At 35.6% G+C, this 12875-nt stretch overlaps 1 protein-coding gene across 12 annotated transcripts in view; it reads left to right on the forward strand.

Annotated features, from left to right (window-relative positions):
- CCDC18 (coiled-coil domain containing 18) overlaps positions 1-12875 on the forward strand; it is a 116610-nt gene that overhangs the window by 38254 nt on the left and 65481 nt on the right. For 11 of the 12 annotated variants that reach the window (XM_019837450.3, XM_019837456.3, XM_019837451.3 and 8 more), the window contains 3 exons: positions 861-1084; positions 4288-4398; positions 4989-5120. In XM_019837450.3, the coding sequence (XP_019693009.1) occupies positions 861-1084; positions 4288-4398; positions 4989-5120 (467 nt within the window). The remainder of the gene's footprint in view (positions 1-860; positions 1085-4287; positions 4399-4988; positions 5121-12875) is intronic. The other variant, XM_019837455.3, reaches the window with a different exon arrangement.

Raw genomic sequence — 12875 nt, forward strand, 5'->3', positions numbered from 1 at the left:
GAGAATAGGGAAGAGAGTGATGGTGTTATTAGCAGAGTGAATGCTAATTATTAGAGATGTTGATAAATATGTCATGAGTTCTCTTACATCAAAGAGTATAGAACTAATGATAGCCTAGAAAGTGAAATATTAGGGATATGGAGAATTGATAGGAAATGGCTACTTGTGCTGCCCTCGAAGAAGGCATAGTGCATCTCCACTTACTTCCATACCTCTGTGTGTTCTCATGCAATCATATATATTATCCCTCTTTAAAGCACTCCTGAAAGCTCAGTTACTTTTAGGTGGGAATAGGTTTATATATTTATAGTGGAGAAAGTATATATTCAAACAACTACCTTTGATAACCCTCAGTAGTTTTAAAAAAGCATCACTGAATTCTCATGAGCTAGTTTAGAGTAGGAAGGATTCTCAGTTTTCAGCTTTTGAACTTGCATCTATATACAATAAATAAAAATATGCTCTAGAGAAATTTTATGATTAACTTCAGTTTAAGGAAATAATGATTTTTTAACAATGATTTTTTTAAACAATGATTTTTTTTTTTTTGGCAATGTTTTCTATCCGAAATACGGGGATTTTTATAGGTGGAGAAGGACTCTTTTTGGTATTAAGGAATAGTCTGGAAAAGTGAGTGACTCAGAAGTTATTCCTACTTTGTTATGTACTTAATAATAGAAAGTATGTTACTTGCCATGTTCCTTCATTACCTTTTCCTTAAAGTACATCTCATTCTCTGTTCCCTTTAGTATTCTTTGGATAAGGAATTAAACTTTATTTACGATTAAATCTTTCAACATTGAAATAGGGTTTTTTTCTGTAAGTTTTATACAGAGGAATTTTCCTTTTATGTTTGTCAGCAGAAAGAATAAAAGACCAAAATCAACATACTGTGAACAAGCAATATGAAAGAGAAAGGCAAAGACTTGCTTCTGGAATAGAAGAACTACGTACTAAGTTGATGCAAATAGAAGCTGAGAATTCTGATTTGAAGGTTAACATGGCCCACAGAACTAGTCAGTTTCAGCTGATACAAGAGGAGCTGCTGGAGAAAGCTTCAAACTCTAGCAAACTTGAAAGTGAAGTAAGCTTGAATTAGCTGTTTATATGCACTAACTTTGGAGACAAAAAAAAGGTAGAGTTTTGTAAAAGTTGTATGTGTAAGTCCAGATTTATACATCAAAAGGAATTAATGGTACCACATAAGTTATAAATTCTTTTAAAATTATATTGGGAAACCTTCTGTTAAAAGTAAGAAATTAGTCTTTAGTGGCTAACAGGTCTCAGATATGGTGGAACTTGTATTGCAGTCTGTTATTTCTTCCAAGTATAAGTTAATATGGCCAGGGGCACCTGGGTGACTCAGGTTAAGCGTCCAACTTCAGCTTAGGTCATAATATTGTGGCTTGTGAATTTGAGCCCCACATCAGGCTCTGTGCTGACAGCTCAGAGCCTGGAGCCTGCTTTGAATTCTGTCTGTCTGTCTGTCTGTCTGCCCCTCCCCTGCTGTGCTTGTTCTCTCTCTCTCTCTCTCTCTCTCTCTCAAAAAAAAAAAAAATGAACATTTAGGTTAATATGGCTAATACACATTTACAAGTAAAGAACTTGGATTATATAATTGGAAGAAAAGGAGTGATAATAGAGGATTTTGATTGTTAGCAAACAGCAGAATCACCTAGGAAGCTGGTTAAACATGTAGATTTCTGGGTACCGTTCCAGTGATTCTGATTCAGTAGATTTAGTCTATGTAAATCTAAATTGTAGCCATTAGCTTACTTAGAAAATATGCTAGTACCCAGTGCTAATATCATCGTCAATGGGGAAAAACAGAGCTTTCCCCCTAAGGTCAAGAACAAGAGAGGAATGTCCATTCTCACTGCTGTTATTCAACATAGTATTGGAAGTCTTAGCTTCAGCAGTTAGACAACACAAAGAAATAAAAGACATCCAAATCGGCCAGGAGGAGGTCATACTTTAACTCTTCACAGATGACGTGGTACTCCGTATGGAAAACCCAAAAGATTCCACCAAACAACTGCTAGAACTGATCCATGAATTCAGCAAAGTGGCAAGATATAAAATCAATGCACAGAAATCAGTTGCATTCCTGTACATCAACAATGAAGCAACAAAAAGAGAAATCAAGGAATTGATCCCATTTACAATTGCACCAAAAACCAAAAAATACCTAGGAATAAAAATAACCAAACAGGTGAAAAATCTATAAACTGAAAACTATAGAAAGCTTATGAAAGAAATTGAAGAAGACACACAAAAAAATGGAAAATATTCTATACTTCTAGATAGGAAGAACAAATATTGTTAAAATGTCAGTACTACCCAAAGTAATCTACATATTGAATGCAATACCTATCAAAATAACACTGGCGTTCTTCACAGAGCTAGAACAAACAATCCTAAAATTTGTATGGAACCAGAAAAGACCCCGAATAGCCAAAGAAATCTTGAAAAAGAAAACCAGAGCTGGAGGCATCACACTCCTGGACTTCAAGCAGTATTACAAAGCTGTAATCATCAAGACAGTATGGTACTGGCACAAGAACAGACACTCAGATCAATGGAACAGAATAGAGGACCCAGAAATGGACCCACAAACGTATGACCAACTAATCTTTGACAAAGCAGGAAAGAATATCCAATAGAATAAAGACAGTCTCTTCAGCAAGTGGTGCTGGGAAACTGGACAGCGACATGCAGAAAAATGAACGTGGACCACTTTTTTACACCATACACAAAAATAAACTCAAAATGAATGAAAGACCTAAATGTAAGACAGGAAGCCATCAAAATCCTCGAGGAGAAAGCAGGCAAAAACCTCTTTGATCTTGACCGCAGCAACTTCTTAACATGTCTCCAGAGGCAAGGGAAACAAAAGCAAAAATGAACTATTGGGATCTCATCAAAATAAAAAGCTTCTGCACAGTGAAGGAAACAATCAGCAAAACTAAAAGGCAACCGACAGAATGGGAGGAGATATTTGCAAATGACATAAAGGTTAGATAAAGGGTTAGTATCCAAAATCTATAAAGAACTTATCAAACTCAACACCAAAAAATAAAGAATCCAGTGAAGAAATGGCAAACGACTTGAATAGACACTTCTCCAAAGAAGACATCCAGGTGGCCAACCAAACATGAAAAAATGCTCAACATTACTCATCATCAGGGAGATACAAAGCAAAACCGCAATGAGATACCACCTCACACCTGTCAGAATGGTTGACATTAACAAGTCAGTCAACAACAGATGTTGATGAGAATGTAGAGAAAGAGGATCTCTTTTGCACTGCTGGTGGGAATGCAAACTGGTGCAGCCACTCTGGAAAACACTATGGAGGCTCCTCAAAAAATTAAAAATAGAACTACCCTATGACCCAGCAACTGCACTGCTAGGAATTTACCTAAGGGATACAGGTATGCTGTTTTGAAGGGGCATATGCACTCCAATGTTTATAGCAGCACTATCAACAATAGCCAAAGTATGGAAAGAGCTCAAGTATCCATTGACAGATGAATGGATAAAGAAAATGTGGTATGTATATGTATACAATGGAGTATTACTTGGCAATCAAAAAGAATGAAATCTTGCCATTTGCAACTACATGGATGGAACTAGAGGGTATTATGTTAAGCAAAATTAGTCAATTAGAGGAAGAAAAATATCATATGACTTCACTCACATGAGGACTTTAAGATGCAAAACAGATGAACATAAGAGAAGGGAAACAAAAATAATATAAAAACAGGGAAGGAGACAAAAACATAAGAGATTCTTAAATATGGAGAACAAACAGAGGGTTACTGGAGGGATTGTGGGAGGGATGATAGTCTCAATAGGTAAGAGGTATTGAGGAATCTACTCCTGAAATCATTGTTACACTATATGCTAACTAACTTGGATGTAAATTAAAAAAATAAAATGAAATAAAATATCCTAGTACTGAGATTAATAACTTTTTAAATTACAAAATTAGCACAGTCTTGTTGAAAGTACAGAAAGGACAAAGAAGAAAATGCCATTAATAATTCTACCACCAGAAATAGCTACTATTAACATTTTTTTATACTAATTTCAATCTTAAATGCTACTTTTAAGAAATGGGTTAGGATGTAATCCTATTTGGACATAGGACTCAGAATTAAATTACTTATGTATTACATAGATGGAACAGTCCCTGGTCTTTCCTTCACCATTTTTCTTCTAAATTGCCACTTATATTTAAAAGTAATTTTTAAAAATAATTTGTTTATTTCAATGTGTTTTCAGATGACAAAGAAATGTTCTCAACTTTTAACTCTAGAGAAACAGCTGGAAGAAAAAATAGTTGCTTATTCCTCTATTGCTGCAAAAAATGCAGAACTGGAACAGGAGCTTATGGTAAATATTACTGTGTGGTTACAAATTCACTGTGACTTTAATGCACTTGATTTGTGACAGCATGTTTGTTTTATTTTCATTGTTATACAGTATACCAAATAGGAAAGCATAAATTCTAGTAAATTCTTCTGATTATTTGTTTTTTGTTTCTATATTTTTAAGTCAATAGGCTTATATATAGCAAGTTGTTATCTGTAATTTCTTATTTTTATTCTAGTAGAAGTGAAGGAAATAATGAACTTCTTTGATATGCTTTTCAATATTTTAAAATAGTTGAAGGTTTTCATTTTGACACAATTTTTTAAAATAACCATTTTGTCTTATGTATATGTTTAGATATTTTTGATGTTTGACATATTCACTATTGTGATTCTTAAAAAAATAGAGTATGACAGATATAATGCTTTACTTAAGTGTTTTTATGTAAAACTTGTTCTCAGTTATATTCATCTTTTTTGTCTTTCCTAGTCTTTATTTTTTAATATGAAATTTATTGTCACATTGGTTTCCATACAACACCCAGTGCTCATCCCAACAGGTGCTCTCCTCAATGTCAGTTATATTCTTTTAAAGTGTTTTTGTATTTCTAGGAAAAGAATGAAAAGATAAGAAGTCTAGAAACCAATATCAATACAGAGCATGAGAAAATTTGTTTAGCTTTTGAAAAGGCCAAGAAAATTCATCTTGAACAGCATAAAGAAATGGAAAAGCAGATTGAAAGAGTAAGATATTATGTTTTTCCATGTAGACATAATGTATGTTTAGAATATGAATGCTGAAAAGAACCTTAACATTACTAGCTCAACTTTTTTTTTTTTTTTTGATAGATGAGGAAACAAAGACCTAGAAAAGTAAGTGGCAAGTAGTAGAATTAGCATTCCATTACTTCTAGATCATTTTACAATGCTTTCTTGTATAGTACTCTTGCCATTTCAGTTTTAATAATTATTTTTTGGCATGATTAAATTAAGAGTGATTTTGTAGACTCTGGTACACTAGACATAAAAATAGCTTGAAGACTGGTTGAGAGTAGAAGTGCTCTTACCATTGAGTTGAAATTAGAGTAAGAACAAGTTAAAGAAGCTGTGAGACCAAAAACATAAGACTAGGTAAAAAATACATTATTTGATGGACTTAATAGTAGAATGGAACTAATAAGAGAAAAAAAATATGAGCTTGAAACAGAGAGCCACAGACATTACTCAGTCTGAGAAACAGGAAAAAAGATCAGAGCCTAAGGGACCTGTGCAATAATGTCAGAACTGGAACTCTATACCCATTAAAACAGTAACTCCCATTTTCCCCTCCTTTCACCCCCTAGCTACTGTCATTCTATTTTCTTCTGTCCCTATGATTCTGACTACCCAAAGTATCTCATATAAGTGAAATCATACAGTGTTTGTCTTTTTGTGACTGGCTTAATTCACTTAGCATAATATCCTAGAGGTTCATCCATGTTGTGGCATACTGCAGAATTTGTTTCCTTTATAAGAATAATATTCTATTGTATGTATATACCACATTTTGCTTATCCGTTTATCTGTCAATGGATGCTGATTGCTATGGCCAGAATTTCTAGTACTGTGTTGAATAGAAGTGAGAGGGGGCAGGGTGCCTGGGTGGCTCAGTTGGTTAAGTGTCAGACTTCGGCTCAGATCACAACCTCACGGTTTGTGAGTTTGAGCCCTGTGTCGGGCTCTGTGCTGACAACTCAGAGCCTAGAGCCTGCTTCAGATTCTGTGTCTCTCCTTTTGCAGCTCCCATGCTCATGCTCTGTATCTCAATATTAAATAAATGTTAAAAAAAAAATAAAAACAAAAAAAAAACAAAGTGAGAGGGGACATCCTTGTTTTTTTCCTGATCTTAGAGGAAAAGCTTTCAGTCTTTCACCAATTGAGTAGGATGTTAGCTGTGGGTTTTCCTTTTTCTTTTTTTAGTGTTTGTTTATTTTTGAGAGAGAGAGAGAGTGGGGGGGGGGGTGTGTGCAAGAGTGGGGGAGGGGTAGAGAGAGAGAAACAGAGACACAGAATCCAAAGCAGGCTTCAGGCTCTTAGCTGTCGTCACAGAGCCCCACGCAGGGCTCCAACTCACGACCTATGATATCATGATCTGAGCCGAAGTCGGACACTTAACTGACTGAACCACCCAGGTGCCCCGCTGTGGGTTTTCCATAAATGGCTTTTATTATATTAAGGTAGCTTTCTTTTATTCCTAGTTTGTTGAATGTTTTTCTCATGAAAGGGTTTTGAGTTTTGTCAACTTTTTCCTGCATCAATTGAGATGATCATGTGTGGGTTTTTTTCCTTCATTTTTTTGATATGGTACATTACACTGATTGATTTTTTTTTTTTTTTTTTTTTTTTTAAACGGATTGGCCTGAAGTTGTTCATTACAGTTTCTTGTATTTTCAGTCTCTGCTGTACCTACAGTCTGGTCACCTTTCTTGTTCCTCCTTTAAATTTTTTTTTTTTTCAACGTTTATTTATTTTTGGGACAGAGAGAGACAGAGCATGAACGGGGGCGGGGCAGAGATAGAGGGAGACACAGAATCGGAAACAGGCTCCAGGCTCTGAGCCGTCAGCCCAGAGCCTGACGCCGGGCTCGAACTCACGGACTGAGAGATCGTGACCTGGCTGAAGTCGGACGCTTAACCGACTGCGCCACCCAGGCGCCCCATTGATTGATTTTTAAAAATGTTTATTTATTTATTCTCAGAGAGAGAGAGAGAGAGAGCAATGAACAGGGCAGGGGCAGAGAGAGAGAGAGAGAGAATCCTGAGCAGCCCTCGTGCTGTCTTCTGCACAGAGTCTGACGTGGGGCTTGATCTTATGAACCTGAGCCAAAATCCAGTTGGACGCCCAACCAACTGAGCCACCCAGGTGCCCCTGTTGATTGATTTGTGTATGTTGAACCATGCTTGCATTCCAGGAATAAATCCCACTTGATCATAGTGTACCCCTTTTACTACACTGCTGAATTTGGATTATTAGTATTATGTTGATTTTGGCATTATCAGGAATATTGGTCTGTAGTTTTCCTTTAGTGTCTTTGTCTGGTTTTGGTATCAGGTTAAAACTGGTATCAGAATTAGTTAAGGAATGTTCTCTCTTCCTTAATTTTTTTGGAAGAGTTTGAGAAAGATTGGTATTCTTTAAATTTTCACTGGTGAAATAATTCATTGAAACTATCAGGTTCAGGGCTTTTCTTTGTTGGGAGATTTTTGATTACTGATTTAACCTCTTTACCAGGTATAGATCATTCAGATTATCTATTTTTGCATGGTGTAGTCTTTGTAGGTTTTGTATTTCTAGGAATTTGTCCATTTCATCTAGATTATTCTATTTGTGGGCATACAATTATTCATAATACTCTCTTATGATCTTTTTTCTTTCTGTATAATTGGCAGTAACATCCCCACTTTCGTTTCTGATTTTGGTAATTTGGACTCTCTGTTTTTTAATCTACTCAGCTAAAGATTTGTCAATTTTGTTTATTTTTCCCAAGAACCAACTTTTCGTTTTGATATTCTTTATTCTTTTTCTGTTCTCCATTTTGTTGATCTTTACTGTAATCTTTATTATTTCCTTCTTTCAAGTAGCTTTGGGTTTAAGTTTATTCTTTTTCTGATTCCTTATGTTTTGAAGTTAAGTTATTGACTTGAAATCTTTTTTGATTTTTAATGTAAACATTTATAGCTATAAATTTACCCATTAGCACTGCTTTTGCTGGGTCTCTTAAGTTTTGGCAAGTTGTGTTTTTGTTTTCATTTGTCTCCTAAGTGTCTTCTAATTTCTCTTGTGAATTCTTTGATTCATTCGTTGTTTAAAAATCTGTATAATTAATGCCACAATTTTGTGACTTTTTACATTTTCCTTTCATTATTCACTTCTAATTTCATCTGGTTGTGGGTTGGAGAATATACTTTGTATGATATCTGTCCTTTTAAACTTGTTGAGACTTCAATTTGTGGCCTAACATGGTCTATCCTGCAAAATGTCCCCTGCACACTTGAGGAGAATGTATATTCTGGTTTGGGGTAGAGTGTTCTGTATATGTCTATTAGATCTAGTTTATTGTGTTAAATCCTCTGTTTCCTGATTAATGTTCTGTTTGGTCTTCTATTATTGTGAGTGGGGTATTGAAGTCCAACTATTTTTTTAGAACTCTGTTTTTCCCTTCAATTCTGTCCATTTTTGCCTCATATATTTTAATGATCTGTCATTACATGAGTAAATTTTATAGTTGTTATATCTCACTACTCTTTTGAATCTTTTAGTAATATGTAATGTCTTTCTTTGTCTCTTATAACCTTTTCTGATTTAAAGTCTATTTTGTCTGATATTTGTGTAGGTACTCCTGCTCTCTTTTATTATTTGCATGGAGTATCTTTTTCCATCCTTTCACTTCTAACATGTTTGCATCTTTGGATCTTAAGTGATTCTCTTGTAGACAGCATATACAGTTGACTCTTGAACAACATGAGTTTGAACTGCATGGATCCATTTATTTGTGGATTTTTTTATAGCAGTACTGTAAATGTATTTCGCTTCCTTATGATTTTTTTAATAACATTTTTCCCTGGCTTACTTTAAGAATACATGTAACATGTAAGATACATGTAAGATACATGTAACACACAAAATATGTGTTAATCAACTGTTTACGTTATTGGTAAGGCTTTGATTAATAGTAGGCTATTAGTAGTTACATTTTTATGGAGTCAAAAGTTATACACAGATTTTTTTTTTTAATGTTTTTTTTTGAGACGCAGACAAGAGTGCAAGCAGGGGAGTGGCAGAGAGAGAGGGAGACACAGAATCCGAAACAGGCTCCAGGCTCTGAGCTGCCAGCATGGAGCCCAACGCAGGGCTCGAACTCACAAGCTGTGAGATCATGACCTGAGCAGAAGTTGGACGCTCAACTGACTGAGCCACCCAGTCACCAGAAGTTATACACACATTTTTTACGCACAGGGGAGCAGGCCTCCTAACCCTATATTGTTCAAGAGTCGGCTGTAATTGGATCATGTGTTATTATCCATTCTGCCAGTCTCTGTCTTTTGATTGGAGAGTTTAATCCATTTACATTTAAAGTAAATACTGATAGGGGGTGTTTTACTTTTGTCATCATGTTATTTGTTTTCTATATGCTTTATAGCTATTTTGTCCTTTCTTTCCTACATTACTCTATTTTTTTGAATTTAGTTGATTTTTTTGTAGTGAAATTTTAAAATTCTTTTCTTATTTCCTTTTTTGAATTTTTTTTTGCTATTTTTTTGGTGTGGTTGTCATGAGTATTACATTTAACAATCTAAAGTTACATTATTCTAATTTGAATTTATACCAGCCTGACTTAAGTAACATACACAAACTCAGTTCTTTTACAGCTCCATTTTCACCTCTTTCTATTGTTGATGTCACAGAATTACTTCTTTACATATTGTGTACCCTAAAACATAAGCTAATGATTCTTTCAAATGCATTAGTCTTTTAAATTATGTAGAAGAGGGGCGCCTGGGTGGCTCAGTTGGTTAAGCGGCCGACTTCGGCTCAGGTCATGATCTCGCTGTCCGTGAGTTCGAGCCCCGCATCGGGCTCTGTACTGACAGCTCAGAGCCTGGAGCCTGTTTCCGATTCTGTGTCTCCCTCTCTCTGACCCTCCCCCGTTCATGCTCTGTCTCTCTCTGTCTCAAAAATAAATAAACGTTAAAAAAAAAAAATTTAAATTATGTAGAAGAGTTGTAATTACAAGTCAAATTTATACTAATACTAGTTTTTACACTAATTTTTTAATCCTTTTTTATAATTTTTTTAAAGCTTATTTCTGAGAGAGAAAGAGTATGAGCTGGGGAGGGGCAGATACAGAGGGAGAGAGAGAGGCTCTGCACTGTCAGCACAGAATTAACACGGGGCTCACACTCACAAACTGTGAGATCATGACTGAGTTGAAATCAAGAGTCAGATGCTTAATGACTGAGCCACCCAGGCTCATCCCTAATTGGTTTTTTTTCTTTAAATATATTAGTCTCTTAAATTCTATAGAAAACAAAAAATGCAATTATAAACCATTGTTGGAGTAATACTAGCTTTTATAATTGCCCATGCAGTTATCTTTATTGAGATTTTTATTTCTCCATATGGCTTTGAATTACTGTCTAGTGTCCTTTCATTTCACTTTGTAGAACTCCCTTGAGCATTTCTGGTGAGGTGTATCTAGTGGTCACAAACTCCCTCAGCATTTATTTCTCTGGGGATGTCTTAATTTCTGCCTCAAAAGGACAGTTTTGCCAGATAATAAGATTCTTGGTGGACATTTTGTTTTTTGTTTTTTGTTTTTTTTTTCAATATATCAACATATTGTCTTTGGGCTTCCAAAGTTTCTGATGATATCTGCTTGTAAGGTTATTGTGGATCCTTTATATGTGATTATTCACTTATCTCTTGCTGCTTTCTAGATTCTTTGTCTTTTGAGAGTTTGATTATAATGTGTCTTGGTGTTCCCTTTGAGTTCCTCTTTCTTGGAGTTGAGATTTTTGGATGTTTATATCCATATCTTTCATTAAATTTAGACATTTTCAGTCATTATTTCTTCAAATATTCTTAATTTCCCTTTTTCTCTTTCTTCTCCTCCCATGATCTGTGTTTAGGTCCACTTGATGGTATCCCAACTGGTCCTTTAGGCTCTGTTCACTTTTCTTCCATCTTTATTTGTTCTCCCTCTAATTTGTTGTTTGATTATTTTCATTTGAATGTTTTCACAGTTCCTTGGTTTTTATATTTTGTATTTAGCTTTGTTCTGCCATGTTTTCATTATATATGTGTACATGTGTTTATATATATATGTATATATCACATACATAATTTTTTACATGTGTGTGTAATATACACATATATTCATATACACATATCAGTAATCTCCTATTTTGTCTTCACAAAAGTCTTTTGAAAGTTTGATAACACCAATTATTGATGAAGTTGTGGGAGTGAGAATCTTACATGTTTCTTTTTTTTTTTAATTTTTTTAAATGTTTGTGTTGTGGAGGGGCGCCTGGGTGGCGCAGTCGGCTAAGCGTCCGACTTCAGCCAGGTCACGATCTCACTGTCCGTGAGTTCGAGCCCCGCGTCGGGCTCTGGGCTGATGGCTCAGAGCCTGGAGCCTGTTTCCGATTCTGTGTCTCCGTCTCTCTCTGCCCCTCCCCCGTTCATGCTCTGTCTCTCTCTGTCCCAAAAATAAATGTTGAAAAAAAAAAAAGTTTAAATGTTTGTGTTGTGTATTTTTGAGATAGAGGGAGAGACACTGTGTGAGTGGGGGAGGGGCAGAGAGAGAGAAAAAGACAGACAGACAGAATCCGAAGCAGGCTCCAGTCTCTGAACTGTCAGCACAGAGCCCAATGTGGGGCTGGAACTCACTAGCCATGAGATCATGACCTCAGCCAAAGTTGGACACTCAACTGACTGAGCCACCCAGGCACCCCAAGAATCTTATGTATTTCTAATCAAAACATAAATTTAGATGCACTTTGAATGAAATTGGAAATGTGGAAAGTCCACTTCTAGGTGGTCTATTCTAAAGAAACTAATACATGTACATAAAGAGACATGTACACAGGATCTTTTGTAACATTGTTGTGATGGTGAAAAATAGAATATCAGACTGTTCTTGAGTAGAAGACAAGCTGTAGTTTGTTGTTACAGTAGAGTACTGTACCATTATAAAAAGCAATGAACTAGGGGTGCCTGGGTGGCTCACTTGGGTAAGCTTTCAACTCTTGATTTCACCGTAGGTCAGGATCTCACGGTTCATGGGATCAGGCCCTACATCAGGCTCTGCACTGACAGCACAGATTCTGCTTGGGATTCTCTCTCCCTCCCTCTCTGCTTCTCCCAACCTGGTGTGCACACACTTTATCTTTCTCAAAGTAAATAAACTTAAAAAAAAAAGACAAAAACAATGAACTAGATCCACATATGCATGCATGGATAAATATCCAGGGATAACTAGCTAAACAATATTGAGTGAAAAAACCAAGTTGCTAAAACTTGCAGAAGTATTGATATTGTTTATGTAAATTTTCAAAACAGAAACACATTACATATTGTTCATAGACCTACATATGTAGGTCTATGTAGTAAAAGCACAAAAAACATGTGTGAGAAACATACCAGAAAGTGATAGACCAATTTCAGTAGTAGAGTTGACCTTCCAATAACATAGGGGTTAGGGGCACCAACCCCCTGCACAGTCAAAAATTTGGATTCAACTTTTGACTCCCACAAAACTTGACTGCTAACAGCCTAATCTTGACCAGAAACCTTACTGAAAACAAAATAGTCAGCTAACTCATATTTTGTAGGTTACAGGTATTGTATAATGTATTCTTACAATCAAGCCAGAGAAAAGAAAATGTTATTAAGAAAATCATAAGGAAGAGGAAAAATGCATTTATAGTCCTATACTGTAAAAAATCCTCATATAAG

Source organism: Felis catus, chromosome C1 (genome assembly GCF_018350175.1).
Source record: "Felis catus isolate Fca126 chromosome C1, F.catus_Fca126_mat1.0, whole genome shotgun sequence".
Classification (NCBI taxonomy): domain Eukaryota; kingdom Metazoa; phylum Chordata; class Mammalia; order Carnivora; family Felidae; genus Felis; species Felis catus.